Source organism: Channa argus, chromosome 2 (genome assembly GCF_033026475.1).
Source record: "Channa argus isolate prfri chromosome 2, Channa argus male v1.0, whole genome shotgun sequence".
In the NCBI taxonomy this organism is placed as follows: domain Eukaryota; kingdom Metazoa; phylum Chordata; class Actinopteri; order Anabantiformes; family Channidae; genus Channa; species Channa argus.
Window position 1 is genome coordinate 31,380,952 of NC_090198.1, and position 16,646 is coordinate 31,397,597.

Genomic DNA, 16,646 nt, shown 5'->3' on the forward strand with positions numbered 1-16,646 from the left:
CTGAAGCCTCAGGTGACAGTCAGGTGACTTTATTAACGCTGAAATTGGTTTTTCCTCCTACTGTGGAAGGCTTGTATTGTGTTCAGATAAACTGTTAGACATTTCTGCACAGATGGAGGTCTGTTACAGGGGCTTTATGAAAACTAGTGAGTTCAACCTGTTTCAAATCACAGACTTGAAAATTGTGAAGTGGTCCTTTAACACTAAATTAATTCAAAAGCTGTCAAATACTTTTATTGAATATGTAAAAACATCACCAACATCATTTGAGCACATAGAAAACCGACTTTCAGTAGAAAAAGTATTTTATTTTATTGTACAATCAGTTGACACTGTGAGAGCTCAAAGGTCACCTCTCCACAGGAATAAACTCATGATGATCAGATCTGTCACTTCACATTCCAAACTTAATTTTCCTTCATAATTATAAACAACTTTTCACACAGAGAAAATCTGATTTATCCGGTTGAGTTGAACATCCAGATCCTGATTGGAGCCTTCATCTGTTTTTTTTTTTTTTTTTTTCAGTTTTTGCACAGTCTGAAAATGAGTGAAACATCTCAATTACAACTTAGAGTCTGCAGAGATTAAAAAGAAAATCTTCATTAAACTCAGTGTGAAAAGGTTTAAATCTGATGTTAATGCAAAAAAATAAACTCAGTCCTTTAAGAAAAGAAAACTCAGAAATACTGATTCGGTGTCATCATGAAGCTCTGATCCTCTGTAACAAAAACGTATGACAAAATAATAATTAAAAAAAAGTTTTGCATAGAATTTTTTTTAGCAAAGTTACAAAGTGCAGGAAACAAACAAACAAACAAAAAAAAAAATCAGGATTTACAAACCAGACTTCACTCACATTTAACAACATTTTACAATCAGAGAAACTGACCAGAGGAGGATGACTGATTGTTGATAAACTGATTCTGAGGTTTATCAGCGTAAATATAAAAGTGTAAATTCTTCTTGACTTAAATGTTCCTAAAGCTTCAGTCAAACATCAGTCTAACACAAACTGACAAATCTTCAAGTTCTTCCCAGAAACAAAATCTGCTGCTTATGTTTATTTATGAGAAGCTGAACGCGAATATTCTAAATTAATGGTGAGTTATTTAAGATTGGCAGATTAATTTATGATCATGCTGATAAATTTAACACCGATGAAATATGTTTGTTTGTTTTTTTTACTGAAAATAAGAACAGCTCAGGTTTAATCTGTAAACTAAAACTTCGTATGCAGACGTTTCCACAAAGTTGTTTAGTTGAAATGTGCTGATTGTTTTAAAATGATCTTTTTCTCATTATTAATCAGTTAATTCATAACTTTTATTCTGAGAAAGAATTCTGACATTTTTCTCTTTATTGGTTAATTTAATAAATGTAACAGCATTGTGTGAGTAAAGAAACTGCTAGCTAAGTAGACTGACATTTTTTAAACTGATACAAAAATAAAATAAATCCCTGAAATGTTAAAAAATAAAGCAAAAAAATGTAAAGTGGTTTTCAAGAAATGAGACAAAATAAAAAAAATAAAAATAAAAATTTAGTCTGCATTAAAAACAGTAAACCAGGAATTTGGTTCTGATTGATGATGTTTGATTTTACAGTTTGAAGCTGAAACTTTTCCTTCATTTGCTGCTAAACTTTCATTTCCTTAAGATTTAAATTCATCAGATTTAAAGTCCCAACCACTAAAGCAAGAGATAAAATAAATTTGATATTCAACATAAAGACACACATTAGTCAATGGAAATAAAACATTTTACATTTGTTTAAATGATTCATTGAACATTTTAAGACTAAACCCATTATAATGAGCATATTTACCCCTTTTATTGAAAGCCTATCACAAAATTTTACTTTGATTTGTTTTTTTATTTGTGTGTTTGCACATTTTCTCTTTTGCTTTTTACCTGATGTTCTATTAGCGTAACTTTACATTTACTGCTCAGACTTTTTAAAATTTACTAGCAAAGCTCATTGCATTTATTAAGGAACAAAAGTGTGGAAAATATACTTTTAATTTTAAGACTTTAATTAGTAACTATTTTCAACTTAACTCTAAAATTAGTTGATTTCTGAAGCAAAAGTTTTTTGTTTTGTTTTTTTGTTTTAAACTGAAAAAATAAAAACTGACCAAACTCTAGTGACCCAACAGATAACAAAAGAATGAACCAACTGAAAATAGATTGATCAGTTGAACAGTGCAGAACCTCCATGCAGAAACATTGCTTCTGCTCCATGTGGAAACTGACAGTTTGACCCTTTAAAGCAGACACTGTGATGCAAACAGTGACAGACAAGTTTCAGATCAAAAGCTTTGGTAGAAATAAAAAGATCCTCTGCTCTTCATTGTCTTCTTCATCATCATCACTTATGTTTCAGTCTCATTCACCTGCTGTCCTGACGAGAAGAGAAGGTGGCATGCAGAAGAAGGCATGTTGTTTCCTCCCTGCAGGTGGAGGCTCCACCTACAGCAGAGCACACCTGAAGAAGCTTTTTTTAGAGCGAGACTCTGTGATTTTAACCGGTCCTCCTCCACCTGAGGGGGCGCTGTCATTCTGTAAGGAAGAACACAAGGAGTGGTCAGAAAGAAACGACGTCAACACGTCTGCAGTTCAAACGGTGTTAGTGTCTGTCAGTGACACTAACACCCCTGACTGACTGAGAAATCATCTATCTGCTGTAGCGTCTAACGTGTTTGTGTCCCTCACCATTTTTCTGTTGAGTCTGCTCATGATGTCTCTGGCCAGAGTGTAAAAAGCCTGCAGAGGAAAAAACATCCAGTTAACATCCACATCAGCTGCTTCTCTTTCAGGGAAAAGGTTGGGTTTACATGGACATGTGTCCAATCTGTCACAGCACTGATAAAGAGTAACATTCACACCTAGAGCTGTCTGAACTGTAAAACCAATGAAAACCCAGACAGGCATGGGGAGAACATGTTCAGTAGGAACCGGATTATTCTGTTGTTCCTGTGGATTCTTTTCAGTATAAAGTTAAGTTTGACAAATAATTCAGGACCAGGACCAGGACTCACCTCCTCTACATTGATGCTGGACTTTGCGCTGGTCTCCAGAAACTTGATCCCATAATCAATGGCCAGCTGCACAAACAAAGTGTAAGTGTCAATATGCAAAATTGACAAAATCAGTTTATTTGATTTTTTTTTAATGCAAATATTTCCACGCCATCACGTGATTGTCCAAGTCTCAGAGGGAGATTATCAGTCAGGTGTGTTTTCACGTGATTTCAAGAATAAAACTCTAAAATTTCTGGGCTAAGCAGAACAATGAGTTCACAGGATCTGAAAGTTCCACCTTCTTAACAACCCTCTGAACATGTGATGGTCAGAACTGTAGCTGTTAATGAAGAAGAAGAACCACAGCTGTGAACAGACCTTCTCTCCTCTCTCCTTGGACACTTGTCTCTTGTCGTTAATGTCACATTTGTTTCCCAGAACCATTCGCTCCACATCTGAAGACGCGTGCTGCAAACACACAGGCATGTTAAGGTCATAGTTTAACACGTATGAATACAACATTATGTGTAAACACAAAAATCATCTGCAAACCTTCCACATAAATTGGTTTTAATAAAGTTTGTTTTCACCTCTGAATAATTTAATTATTTCACTGGAGCTTTTATTGAGAAGGGAAACAAAACATCTGCATATTTTTCTCTGTGTTAACACTGGAACCTAGATTCATATTTGTTAAATCCAGCTCTGCTGACAATAATCTGACAGCATGTGACCTCTTTCCACTGATCAGCTGATTCACTTCCTGTTTCCCCTCCTGACAGAGGAAGTGAGTAACGTTAACATGTTTCTGATGACAGACAGTAACAGATTACTCTAAGAACAACATATTTCTTTTGTTCGTTTCTAAGTTTATCCTTTTGTCCTTTTGAACTGTAAAATGACTGACATGTTGCCATTTTAGAATATTTAGGAAATGAGAGACAATCGGAATTGTCAATCTGACATTTTAAAAATGAAGAAAATCCTAATTCTGCTTTTGATGAAATTTGTAGTGGAATGTCTGTTTCATATGAAATTAATATCAAATATTAGAATAATAATTTAACGTTCAACTGGGAAAACTTGTTCACTTTTAAAATGTCAACGTGTTTGTATCTGTGATGTCAGAGTTCATGTCAAACCTCCTCAATGTTTCGTATCCAGTTCCTGATATTATCAAAGGATTTCTCGTTAGTGATGTCATACACCAGCATGATGCCCTGAAACACATGAGCAGGATGTGATGTCAGCTGTGACCTTAGCATAGGAAGTGACTGAAAACACACTGACCATGTCACCCACTGTAAATAATTTAAAATGTAAATGGGGGGGGGTGGGTCTTACCATGGCCCCTCTGTAATAGGCTGTGGTGATGGTTCTGAACCTCTCCTGGCCCGCAGTGTCCCTGCAGGAACAAGAAGCAGCCTGAGTTCAGTCAGGTCATTTTTTAAAGGGGAGCTCACACAATATAAACCAGCTCTGACACAGTGGCTACATCCTGATTCACAACCTCTGTCCAATAACGTTCCAGGTGGCTTCACAGTTTATCTTATCTGGTCACAGGGTGTCAGATGTTACCTCCAATAAACCAACTAAACCAACCCTGGACCCAGAAAATCCTTCATAAAACCTGTTTCTGACTGAAAATGACAACAGGTTTCTGAACTTCTGTGATTTATTGGCTTCACATTAATGTCATATGAATGGAAGACACATTGGGTTAGTTGAGTATCTTCCCTCACAATCAGGATCTTTGTCAGAGTACAGAGACACTTTAACCAACAAGTTCACCAAAGAACTGATGTTCATTAGTGAATCTGGAACCAGGAAGGCAGCGTAAACATCGATAAACTCACCAGATCTGCAGTTTGATCTTCTTGCCATCCAGCTCAATCGTCCTGATCTTAAAGTCTATTCCTGAAACACAAAACCAACATGAAGCTGCAGGTGTTGTTTAACCCCACCCCCCACAGGCAGTATCTGCAGTGTGTATGTTTTACTGCGTGGGGGACAAGAATAGTTCTAAATGAAGTGAAAAACATTTATTACCTTTTTTGGGGGGGGGGTTATTATATAATAAAACATAAGCAACTGCACAAACACAACCTGTGCACGTCAGTATGTCACAGGCGTAATGACTTTTATGCTCTGTAATCTAGTTACTTTATGCCGTGTGATACTTTTACTGTAGTAAATGATCTAAGTACTTGTAACTAACTCTGTGCTGCAGTCACCAATCTGAAACTTGCGGCATAAAGAAGACCTGCAGAAATAGAAGCTGTGCAGCTTCTTACAGCTCGACACCTGGATCCAGAAACCTTGTTTTGTTCGTTATCTTCATTTTCTGGTCTGGTTCACATCAAACACCTCTGGTCTCACTACTCGTCCTGACTTAGGACAGCAGCTCCTGTCTGCCCCTTACAAAACACGTCCACAGCTACTGCAGGGACACCAAACAGTCAGCTGATCACAGAGCCCCCTCTGTCTGACCACTGTGGGAGGGAGTTTATCATGAAGTGACTGATAAGATTTTCACAATAAAACAAGATGTGTTCATTTTAAATAGTCAGCACTTTTGTAACTTACTGAACCCAAAATGGTTTAGACCTCTCATTCACTCATTCTGTTCGGTGTGTTGCTCAACGACACTTCAACATGTGACAGAAGGAGCTGGGAATTAAACAAACAACCCTGGCATTAGTGGACGATTGGCTCTACCTCCTGAGCCCCAGTCGTCCAATTGTTCTATTTTATTCAAGTTTCAAACCAAACTATTGAAGCAGAAGCTGACTGCGGGAACAAAACGACTCATAACTAAACAAGAAGCTGACGACACGGAGTGATGGTGGAAAGTAAATACACTTACTCCACTCTGCACTCATGTACAGTTCTGAGGTACTTTTATTGCACTGAACTTAATATAATTTCTATTTTCTTCTACATTTCAGAGGAAGTGATCTGAGTACTTCTTTCCCCACTGGTCCTGAAGTACACTAGTAGATGAATGTGTGCTTTGAAATTACAAAACATAAATCAGGAAATGATCCACTTCCTGATTTGGCAACAAAATTCAGAAAATAAAAAAATGACTATTTCACTTTTTTATACTTAGAATTAAAATGTGCATAGAAAATGTTCTTTTGTCAGTTTTCACCTTGAAGTCAGCTCAGCGGGAAAGAAACAACACAAGCAGGTTTTACTGGAGACGATGTGGTGAAATCAAACATACACAGACTAAGGCTCCGCATTACAGAGAAAATGCTTGATTCTCATCTGTTGCTATTTTCAGTGAAATGTAAATGTTCTGTTTTCTTAACGCTTTCATCCAAAGTTCTTTACAAGCTTGCTTCTCATTCACACTCACACACTGATGACGGAGGGTCCAGGATCGAACCACTGACCCTGTAATCTGTAAACGGCTGCCTGGTTAACTCTTTCTCAGACTTTTCCAACAGATTCGCTCTGTCTGCAGGGTCACGTGAGACGACATCACACAACGATATCAACATCATCACAGGGAGGAATTCTCACAACACAGGAACGTATTTTATGTGTTTTCCTCCTACAAAGAGAAGAAAACTTCACACTGTTCTCCGTCACTGCCTTTAATACATCCACTTCCAGTGAGAGAAAGACAATGCCCCACACTGATTAATTTCTCATTTCCATGTATAAAGACAAGAATTTAAATCAAGGGCTTGTGTGTGGCTCATGATCTAAGTAGTTCTTCCATCCCAGATGTAATGAAAATCCCTCCAGATGATTTTATTTTTCCCTACAGCTCAATCCACAGCTTTTGTTTATTCATTTCAAAATAAAAATTAAAAAAGTTTGCAAAGCCACGGTCCACTAATAACGACCAGAGATGTAATAAAGTAACTGTAACTAAAAGAATCTACCTGAATCCTGAATCTATATGAGAACCACAGTCCATCTGGCATTCTGTGGATGTGAAACAATCCTGAACCCTAAGGCAGACAGACAGGACCAGGTCAACACCTTCTGACAGTGCAGGGACGTCTCCAGTGTTGAACAGAAAGAAGCCTGTTTATAGGCAGAAGAAGACATCTCCCACTTCCTGTTTCCTGCAGAACCACCACAGAGCGAGTCGCTGTGATGCACCGGAAACACATACAGAGCAAACGATTGTCTCTGTGAGGGCCAGAGTCAGGGCTTAACCAAGTGGTAAAGACACATCTGCACCATAAGGACATTGTGGATGGTCCTGGTTCAGGTCCTGCTGTCACAACTAACAACTGTTCTCTTCCTAAACCAATCAGACCTGCACCACCATCACGTTTTGATTCTAAGCACTGTGATCTATTACGTCTGCACCAGCAGGGAGGTCCACTGCAGCAAACTAAGCCCTCCTTTTTACAAATGTCAGGACTGAGTTCCCTTATGAAGTAATTTGAACACTGGAAGTGTTGTTATGTAACTTTAACAACTATATTTAATAGAAATATGATCTGTAATCGCTCTGATTGTGGCACAGTCAGAGCTTTAATAGAGGATCACCCTTGTGACCAACCAAAGAGTTTCTTCCTGGGCTTCTTATTTGTTGTAAATGTGATAAAGATCAACACCTGATGCGTAGCAGAGCTTCGTTGCCTTGTACTTGTACATGTGTAATGACAAAGTTTAATCTAAAGGCTACAGCTACCGTTAGCTTAAGTCACATACTGTTGCTTAAATTTAATAACTGGATTTTAGCAGCCCCTTCATCCAACTCTTCATTTCAGGTCAGAACAAGTCAATTTCATTTGTTCTGATAATAAAAAATTGTTGGATTTTAAGTTAATAAATTTTCCATTAATTATTGTTCAGAGAAATCACTTTCTTTTCTACACAAAAGTTTAAAGAACTTGACTTCAGTAGAGAATTTGCGGACAACTTTTACTGGAGTAGTGCCTTTGTGTGCTGATCGGCGGGGTCAAAGGTCACCCCCCCCACAACGGTTTCACTTTCAGCTAGCTCCGCAGCTAATGTCTCCCCCCGCCCCACTAAGAGGTCTGCGGTCTGAGCCCCCCCTCCACGGTCCACGGTCTACTCACCTATAGTGGAGATGAAGGTGGTGTTGAAGGCGTCCTCGCTGAACCGGAACAGTAGGCAGGTTTTACCGACGCCGCTGTCACCGATCAGCAGCAGCTTCAACAGGTAGTCGTAGGTTTTTGCCATCTTCCTGCCGTGTGTCCCGCTGCTCCCGGTGAGTTCACGGAACCACCAGCCTCCTCACGTCCTCACTGCTTCACTGGGAGATCCGGTTCTGTTGTAGAAACGGGACCGACAGGGAGCAGGAAACAGCCCTGCTTTAGAAATCCGCAAAACACCACAACGCACATCCGGGGCGGGATTTTCACAATAAAACACGTAAACCCAAACCACTACTATTAATTTGTGTAGTAATTGCTCGCACCTGAGTTAGTTTCACTTTGGTATAGTTACCTTCTAATCATAACTACAGCAACAAATTAATTTAATCACAACTTCGCAGAGAAATTGCATAATTTGCTCATGATTTATTGTTATTTGATCTTCTTAGTATTCTGCTGGCTTTGTCAGTTAATCATCCTTGCACTATTCAGCCAGTGATGTGTATTAGCTGCTGTTTGATTTTTAACTAGACTTAAATTTTCATTATCTAAGGATAAGCATTTGGGTATTTCATTAATTCAAGGTTGTTTACTATAATCCTGTTTAAATAAGCTTTATTGTATTTTCTTTCTAGAGGACATTGCATTTTATTTAATTTAGGTCCTACAGACTTATTGACCGATCGGTGGCGGATCGGCCTCGTCTCTAAGACCTCATTGCAGTGGGACTGCAGATAACAAATAGAGCTTTATTTTGATGGTGAAAGCGCGTTTTTTTCCGGTCCCTGTCCTGCTGCTTGACGCACTCAGGAAACAGGGGGTGTGGTTCTCCCGCGACATCGTCAGGGAGGGGCGGGGCGTGTCTTCAGTGGAGGGCCGCCAGTTTGGACGAAGTTTACCAAGATCAGCTGGAAACAATGACACTGATGTAGTAATGAAATCGGTCCGGCAGCCAAAAAACGAATTACTGTCGTCACCTCATATGTCTCAAAGTTCGCTTAAAGTTAAATCTAATTCCTTTGTAACAACACGTAAGATTTAAACATGAACAAGCATAAACATGAACTATTTTAGTGTACATTTGGAATTAAAAATGTTTAATTGGTTAAGTCTTTAAGATTAATGGATAATAAATGTAAAAGTTAAATATTTGATGTTTTAGCTAAAGAATGTAAAGGATTTGGTTTGTAAATTTTTGTTTGACTTTTTACAATAAACTGAAGCTTTTCAAACCTTATACACTTTTAAACACCTGCAGAAACTGTTGGACTTCACTGCCACTAGCACAAAACACACTCATCCACATTTATCTGATAAAGAGCCTGAAAACTCTGGTAGTATCTTTTCAAAAAGGCCTTTTTAATGGAAACTTAAAGTACTTTAACCAGCAGGTTTGTCTACACTTCATAGAATGTGTATAAATTTACATACACTCTATGATATAAACATATCAAACACTAACTTCCTTAACAGATTTGTGTATTTACTGAAGAGAGGAGCATGAGACAGAAACAGTAGATGAAACAATAAATAACGACATCAAAGGTACATTTTTAGCAGATCACCATAAAAAAATAGAAAATATCCCAAAAACGCAGAGATTAATATTATTAATATAATGATCTATTTCATACTACTTTCATACTTTCATCCCCCTTTGGTCATGTCAGTGTGTGCGTATCTTTGCTACATGTTTCCTTGTGTGAGGTGCACAGGTAACAGTTGCAGAAGCGGCCCCCCCAGATTGGTAAATACAGGAAAACACAAGTACAGATGAGAGAAATGGGAAAGCTCAGGAGGAGGAGGAGGGAGGAAGAGGAGGGAGGCAAAGGGGACGTGGAGAGACATTGTGATCAGTCACAGCAGTGTTTGGGGGTTTAGGTAGATACTCTGCTTCAGTCCAGGTCCTGAATACGACGGCAGATCTCAGCTGTAAACTCTGAACACTTGGAGTTTCCTCCCAGGTCCTTTGTCAGCACCTGATAGAGAGGGAAATCATTGTCGTCTTCATCGTTATCATCAATGTTAACATGGTTACCAACTCAAAAGAAGCTCATTAAACAGTAAAACAAAATTCATATGAGCATCTAACCAGGCCAGGACTTGTATTTGTCAACTGTCTTAGACTGTTACAACTTCCTAACATGATGTTTTCTGTCTCTACTGCAGAGCAGACCTCTTCTTGCTATTGTCAATATTCAGGCAGAAACTTGTGTATATTCACATAATGATGCAGAGCTGAGCTCATTAAAATTAGATTAAGATTATCATAAAGATCACACGTCTCCACAGGAGCCCCTTTATTAAAACTTTGAATGGTTTATTAACAGGGAAGATGCAGCTTTGCTGGAGAGATGAGCCTGAGACTGTATCTGCCATAATCTAATTCTGATCACACTCACTTAAAACACATTCTGGGCGACTGTGGCACAGAAAGGTAAAGCGGTCATGCACCAATCCCACAGTTGTTGGTTCGATCCCCGGCTCCTCCGTTCACATGTTGAAGCGTCCTTGAGCAAGATGCTGAACCCCAACTTAATTTCTACCAGTCAGCGTTGGCCAGCTACATAGTAGCTCCCCATCGGTGTGTGAGATTGTGAGTGGGTGATTAAGAAGCAGTGTAAAGTGCTATGAGTGCCAATGGGTAGAAAAGTGCTCCTCTATTCCTACTGACCTTAGTGCTAACAGATGAACTTTTCTGAACCCCTGACCCTTACCTTCTTGTCTCTGATGGTGTCAAAGCATGCTGTCTGGATTTTTTGGGCGTATTCGTGCAGTCCCATGTGACGTAGCATCATGACGGCACTGAGCAGCAGGGCAGTGGGGTTAGCGAGGTCCATGCCAGCGATGTCTGGGGCAGTGCCATGTACCTGCAAGACAAACACGCACTGAAACTATCTACCTGGAACACAGGTATGGAGGTGAGCAAGTCCATTACGTCACTTAATAGGACATGATAATGAAAATGGTGTAGCCTAAACTCCACTACGAGACGCGAATCCACAATGAACTCATGTTAGTTGTACAAACACAGTTGTGACGACGACAAACACACCGATTCAAAGATGGCGACTCCATTTGTTCCGATGTTCCCACTGGGGGTGACTCCAAGTCCTCCGATTAGACCAGCACACAGATCACTGCAACACACAGCAGTTTCAGGGCTTGTATTCCTCCCACTCAGAGCATGTGGTTATCAACAGAAGAGAATAAAACTGACCTCAGGATGTCTCCGTACAGGTTTGGCATCACCAGGACATCAAACTGGGTTGGATCCTGAACCATCTGGAAGAGCAGAACACCAGGAAAAAAACTTAGGATACGCAACAGAAAAAGAAGGGAGACTTGTTCAAAGGTTGGTGAAAACTTTGTTTTCAATTACCCTTAAATATAAAGCCCTTAAATATAAAGACAGACAGGACATTTTTAAACAAACTCTTGACTATCTGACTGGAGCTCAGACAGTTCAGATAGATTATGTATTTATTTCAATCACACAATAATAATTAAAACTGTGTTAATGTGACAACAGCAGTGTAAGTTCCAAAAAGAGTCCGGTTGTTGGGATTTTGTGTTCAGTAGTTTCCAGTGAGTAATTCATGCCGTGAAGGTGGTTTGGTACAGAGGTTTAACAAACTCACATTGAGGCACACAGTGTCCAGGTACATCTCACTGAACTTGATGTCTTTGTAGTTTTCAGCTACTTCGCGACATTTTCTCAGAAACAGACCATCGGACATTCTCCTGGAAACGAACAGCGAGTTTATCAAGCAGCAGCAGCAGCAACATTTTCCTTAAAATGCAAACTTTGTTTTGTTTTGGTTGTTCTGACTCTGACTGGTAGTTGCGTCTTGTGTGTTCACATAAACTGATCTCATTCGGGATGGGAACCCAAGACCTCCCTCTGTCACTGCTCAGTTATAAGACTGCGATCACAGGGAAAGTTAGTCAGAATCTGAACAATCAGAACAAAACAAGAAAAGTGGAAATTTACAATTTAGATTTCTGAAAGACACTGATGTATGGAGCTGCAGACTGAAAGTAAACAGAATCAACAAATTTTATTGATGCATTTCATGCTGTCAAACTCTGGTGGGACTTTTGTTAAATTTCTGACAGGAAAGTTATAATCAATCATACTTTGTATGCATTTTTTTAAATGTATTTTCTTGCTAAAATATTAAATTATGCTGTTTAAAAATATGGCAAAAAATAATGCATTTACAAAAATGTGCCCACAGCAGGATTCCAGACGGGTTTACTGGTAATTTTATTCCAGAATCAGAATCATTTCTGGTGAGTCCTACTACACTGAGACTCACATGATGTTGGCTTTGTGGACGGCCGTCACGCTGTTTCTTTGGTTGTTTCTTGCATATTCGAAGGCGTACTCTGCGATGCGCCTGCTGGCATTCTCAGTGATCAGTTTGATGCTCTGAACAACGCCGTCCACAATCTGAGACAGGAGACAAGATAGCTTCAGAGCAAAGACTACACTTTTAGGAAACACTTTGGGCTACAGAGTGGGACTAGGGTCCCACTTCATCAACACTTTCAGGAACACTGTGAAGTTTACTGGACCTAAACTTTTCACATCTTCTTACTAGGTTGAGCTTCAGGACTCCTGGAAACAAAAGCTATGTTCACATCACAGCTCAGGTTGGGATTTGTTCAACAAAGTGTTAACAAATCTTTTCTGAAACATTTTATGATAGCACATAAGAAAGACATCTTAGACATTCTTCTAAACTGTGAAGTTGAAAGGAATCTTGGAGGGGGAGCGGAAGTGAGGTGATAAGACAAATTGATCAAATCCACTTGGGAAGAAGGACGGAGGGAGACACAATAAGATGTTTATGATGGATCCATGTGACAGGAAAACTTGACGGTGGGAAAGCGAAAGTAGAGACAACACATTAACATGGGGACATCGACTGGGAGCTCAAGGATCTGCACTGGTGGTTTGGTCAAGATTCAGTCCATTAATTCAACATGCAAATGACACTCTCAGTCTAAGCTTCCAACTGATTGTATTCTAAAACATCACCCCCCAAAGAAGAACAATCAGATAAAGCCGGAGTCCTAATTAGGATTCTCTTTGTGGACTAAAACCCTCAGATCTGAACTGACAGGGTGGACACATCAGGACTGTGCAGGGTTCAGGCTGAATGTGTTAGGTGCTGCTTCCTCCTCCTTACCCTGAAGTTGAAGAAAAGCAGAACATCCTGTCTGCAGCAGATACCTGACCTACAGGAACACAGGTAAGGGGGGCTCTGTTATTGAACACTCATTCATAGAACCGTCCCCACAGGCTTCACCTGAAACCTGCAGAGGAATTGAGTCAGACTGGATGAACAGAGCTGAAGAAACAAACTCAGCAGTGCTGCTGCTGTTCTAAAAATATTGTCAGATAAACACAGTCAAACCAGTACATCAGATTCTGCTGCTGTTCTAGTTTTAGACCTGAAGGTGCAGCAGGAACAGGTGCTGTACTGAACATGTCAGGCTGTGAATGATAATCAATGGTGAAAACACAACAAGTAAAGTATCAGCTGACGGTATCACTGGCTCCAGTGTGAGAACATCACTGCATAAAAAAGTCAGTCAGGACTTGACATTAAGCTTTTTTTACTTGCCCAACAGCCAAACTTACTTGTCCAAAATAAAAAATGTAGACCTATTAAATAATAATTAAAAACAAACAAACAAGGATTTTGACAATTATATTTTATTAAGATAAATAAAAGAGATGTAATAATATTTAATCTCTACTTTTCGAAATTCTTATTTCATAATAAAATTTGGGGCAATTGTGCCTCAGCCAGTATAAAGGTTTATCGCCTAATATCAGGGTCAGAAAAAGTATCATGTGTTATCCCTGTGACTAGGGTGTTTTAAGTTTGAATGAAGTACTGAACTTAAATGCAGATATTAGTTTTTCTTTAAAAAAGTAAAGTGGTTAACATTTATCATTTTCTCGTGTGGACATGGCCAACATAAAGCAGTTTGTAACATAACACTGTACAATACTACAGTTTACAGAGCATGACAATAGGCTGGTTTGGTTTTACATCGACTTTCAGCTTGTTTGCGGTAAACAGTAGAAAAATGAAATAAAAACTGTATTTGTGTTTCCCAGCTGAGCAGATGTTGTCAGCAGCAACAGTAACATCAGCTAAAGTGAAGCACACACTGACTGTCAGGGGTTACACACAGCTACACGTTTCACATTTTCCAGATGATTGTAAAGCATTGTTACTCCGTGTCAGGGCCACTCACCATGTGTTCAATGCCGCTGTACTCGCCCTCCGTGTTCTCTCGGATGGTGACCAGGTCCACATCGGCATACGGCGTCTTGTAGCCCTCGATGGAGATGCAGGGTCGCACGTTGGCATATAGGTCAAAGGTCTTCCTGAGCAGCAGATTCATGGATGGGTGGCCTGCAGCAATGGGGGTCTTCAGGGGTCCTGCAGGAAAGAACTGGTTAGGGGGACTTCTAAAGCCATCTGACATTTATTCACTCAGCAGCTACAGACCTTTCAGCCCGATCTTGCTCTTGTCCATCGACTCTTTAGCATCCGGAGGAATCATCCACTTGCCCCCAGGTCCTTTAATGGCTGTAACGTTCCTCTCCTCCCATCTGATTGGAGCCTACAGAGAACAACGGATTACACACCTGCTGCTCTTTACAGAGACTCCTCTAGTTTTAACTGAGATCACTCACTTTCACCGCCTCAAAGATCTTCATGACCGCAGTGGAGATCTCTGGTCCAATCCCATCTCCAGGAATCAGTGTGACTGTCTGCATCTGTGGACAGAAGCTTTGCTACAGATCACTGCACCCTCACTGTAGCACATGGAAGTGAGGAGACATAAAAATATGGACCAAGACACAGTCCTTTCAGTGGATTTGCATGAGACAAGTGTCCCACATACAGTGTTTAAATCTTAACTTTGAGGTTCAAAAATTTACCATAACTAATAGTATCAATAAAGAAGTAAGCATGTAAATAACATTCGGCAGTGTATGTGTGTGTGTGTGTGTGTGTGTGTGTGTGAGAGAGAGAGAGAGGTTGGGGGGTCAGTGTATTTCTACAGGCAGTTTAAAGTGACTGTGTTACAGGAGACATTGGTCAACACTGAACTACTCACCCCTCTGGCAGAGGAAGGAAAGGTAGGTCTCCTTACTGCCCCCACCACCACCTGTGACAGCTGGGGGGCAAAGACATGAAGGTCAAAACACATACACTTGTTATTGTATTATCTCATCATATCTGGCCAACATTAGCAGCTGACTAGTTTCATTAGCAATCTGCTTGTACAGGTACAGATGTTTTAAAATCAGTAAGAAATCAAAGCAGTAACGTGTTTTATGTTTGGTGATTTTAATAGTTTGCCTTCCCAGTAAATTACCAACAGTTCCTTTAGTTTCAGAAACATTATTTCAATTAATTCAACCAACAGGTTATATAGAAGAATGCCTTTAAAAAACAATTAACTATAGGTAACACAGTCTATGTTGGATGTCATCCATGCGAAGCCAACCACAGAACGCTTAGCTTCTTCGTGAGTCCCTCAGTTCTTGTCTGTGAGAAACTGATTTGACCCAAAATCAAATCGTTTTTTTTTTAAACACAGTTTGGTGTTAGCCTTTACTAACGGGTTAACCAGAGCTGAGCGGCTACATCAACTGTTACAACCACTAAAGCTGAATTGACTGGGTGAACTGACGTTTTATTGCAAAGGTAAAGGGTGTAACGCTGGGAGACTCAAACAGAAATTCATCATTAACGTTGAAAATCCGCTGCGTTAGCTCCACTGACTGCTCTGACGCTGAAGGACACTCACTAGCAGCTAACCGGCTAACCTGTTACAGCAGCGGAAAAACACACATTCAGAGAGAACTAAACAACAACAAAAAGGTTTAAAGACATCAGCTCACACACATCGCTCAGTTTATTTCTGTTAAACTTGGTATTTGTAGTTTCAATCCGTTAATAAAACAATTTTTACTCACCATTGACCTCCACACGTTGCCTGCCATCCTGCTTTACTGCGGATAAAGATCCTCTGTAGATGCGAGGTCTCACTCTGAGAGCTTCATCTGCTTCCGTTTTGGGGATGCGGGGTCCACCCTGGACAGGTCTCTACGTCTGGCTCAAGGGCCAACACAGAGAAACATACACAGACAGACAACACTGACTTCACTTTGCCCGTCCTATGTGACTATAACATCATCGCTGCTATATCACGATGTAAGAAGGTGTTTTAGACCACCTTTTACTTTACAGTTCTTTTGGGAGGAAAATTGTAGTGATTTATCAGTGTAAAATAGAAGATCTTTAGTGTAGTATTAAAATAAGACGGGAAGTGGGGGACGTCAGTGTGGCGTCAATAATCAGGGTTGCCACGTTTGACGATTTGAAGTAAATTAGTGTTTTATCATACGTTGATTCAGACTCAAACATTAAAAGCTACAAAATTCACATTTAAATCTCTCTCTCCAACTGTATGAGTTCATTATGTTAGAT

General features: G+C 39.8%; 3 protein-coding genes across 3 annotated transcripts in view; 1 reads left to right on the forward strand and 2 right to left on the reverse strand.

The window, feature by feature from the left end:
- plekhg4 (pleckstrin homology domain containing, family G (with RhoGef domain) member 4) overlaps positions 1 to 2,520 on the forward strand; it is a 47,287-nt gene extending 44,767 nt beyond the window's left edge. Inside the window, exon 27 of the transcript XR_010912127.1 lies at positions 2,386 to 2,520. The gene's annotated coding sequence lies outside the window, so the exon portion shown is untranslated. The remainder of the gene's footprint in view (positions 1 to 2,385) is intronic.
- LOC137108036 (ras-related protein Rab-8B) lies at positions 219 to 8,357 on the reverse strand. Its single transcript, XM_067492312.1, has 8 exons — positions 8,077 to 8,357; positions 4,879 to 4,939; positions 4,367 to 4,427; positions 4,165 to 4,242; positions 3,401 to 3,490; positions 3,041 to 3,106; positions 2,715 to 2,765; positions 219 to 2,561 (listed from the first exon to the last, which is right to left on the reverse strand). The coding sequence occupies exons 1-8, from the start codon at positions 8,198 to 8,200 to the stop codon at positions 2,472 to 2,474; spliced, it is 621 nt and encodes a 206-aa protein (XP_067348413.1). The 5' UTR covers positions 8,201 to 8,357; the 3' UTR covers positions 219 to 2,471.
- A 1,096-nt stretch (positions 8,358 to 9,453) lies between these two features.
- Positions 9,454 to 16,230, reverse strand: LOC137108117 (isocitrate dehydrogenase [NAD] subunit alpha, mitochondrial-like). Its single transcript, XM_067492434.1, has 11 exons — positions 16,133 to 16,230; positions 15,268 to 15,327; positions 14,840 to 14,923; positions 14,652 to 14,766; positions 14,395 to 14,582; positions 12,438 to 12,571; positions 11,757 to 11,859; positions 11,336 to 11,400; positions 11,171 to 11,255; positions 10,833 to 10,985; positions 9,454 to 10,094 (listed from the first exon to the last, which is right to left on the reverse strand). The coding sequence occupies exons 1-11, from the start codon at positions 16,157 to 16,159 to the stop codon at positions 10,011 to 10,013; spliced, it is 1,098 nt and encodes a 365-aa protein (XP_067348535.1). The 5' UTR covers positions 16,160 to 16,230; the 3' UTR covers positions 9,454 to 10,010.
- Positions 16,231 to 16,646: the final 416 nt, after the last annotated feature.

Coding starts and splice junctions, on each gene's coding strand:
- LOC137108117 (XM_067492434.1), bottom strand. CDS start 16,159: ATGGCAGGCAACGTGTGGAGGTCAATG. Junction 14,767..14,839: donor AGATCTTTGAGGCGGTGAAA/GTGAGTGATCTC, acceptor TGTTCTCTGTAG/GCTCCAATCAGATGGGAGGA. Junction 14,583..14,651: donor GAGCAAGATCGGGCTGAAAG/GTCTGTAGCTGC, acceptor TCTTTCCTGCAG/GACCCCTGAAGACCCCCATT.
- LOC137108036 (XM_067492312.1), bottom strand. CDS start 8,200: ATGGCAAAAACCTACGACTACCTGTTGAAGCTGCTGCTGATCGGTGAC. Junction 4,940..8,076: donor CACCTTCATCTCCACTATAG/GTGAGTAGACCG, acceptor TTTGTGTTTCAG/GAATAGACTTTAAGATCAGG. Junction 3,491..4,164: donor GGATACGAAACATTGAGGAG/GTTTGACATGAA, acceptor GTGTGTTTGCAG/CACGCGTCTTCAGATGTGGA.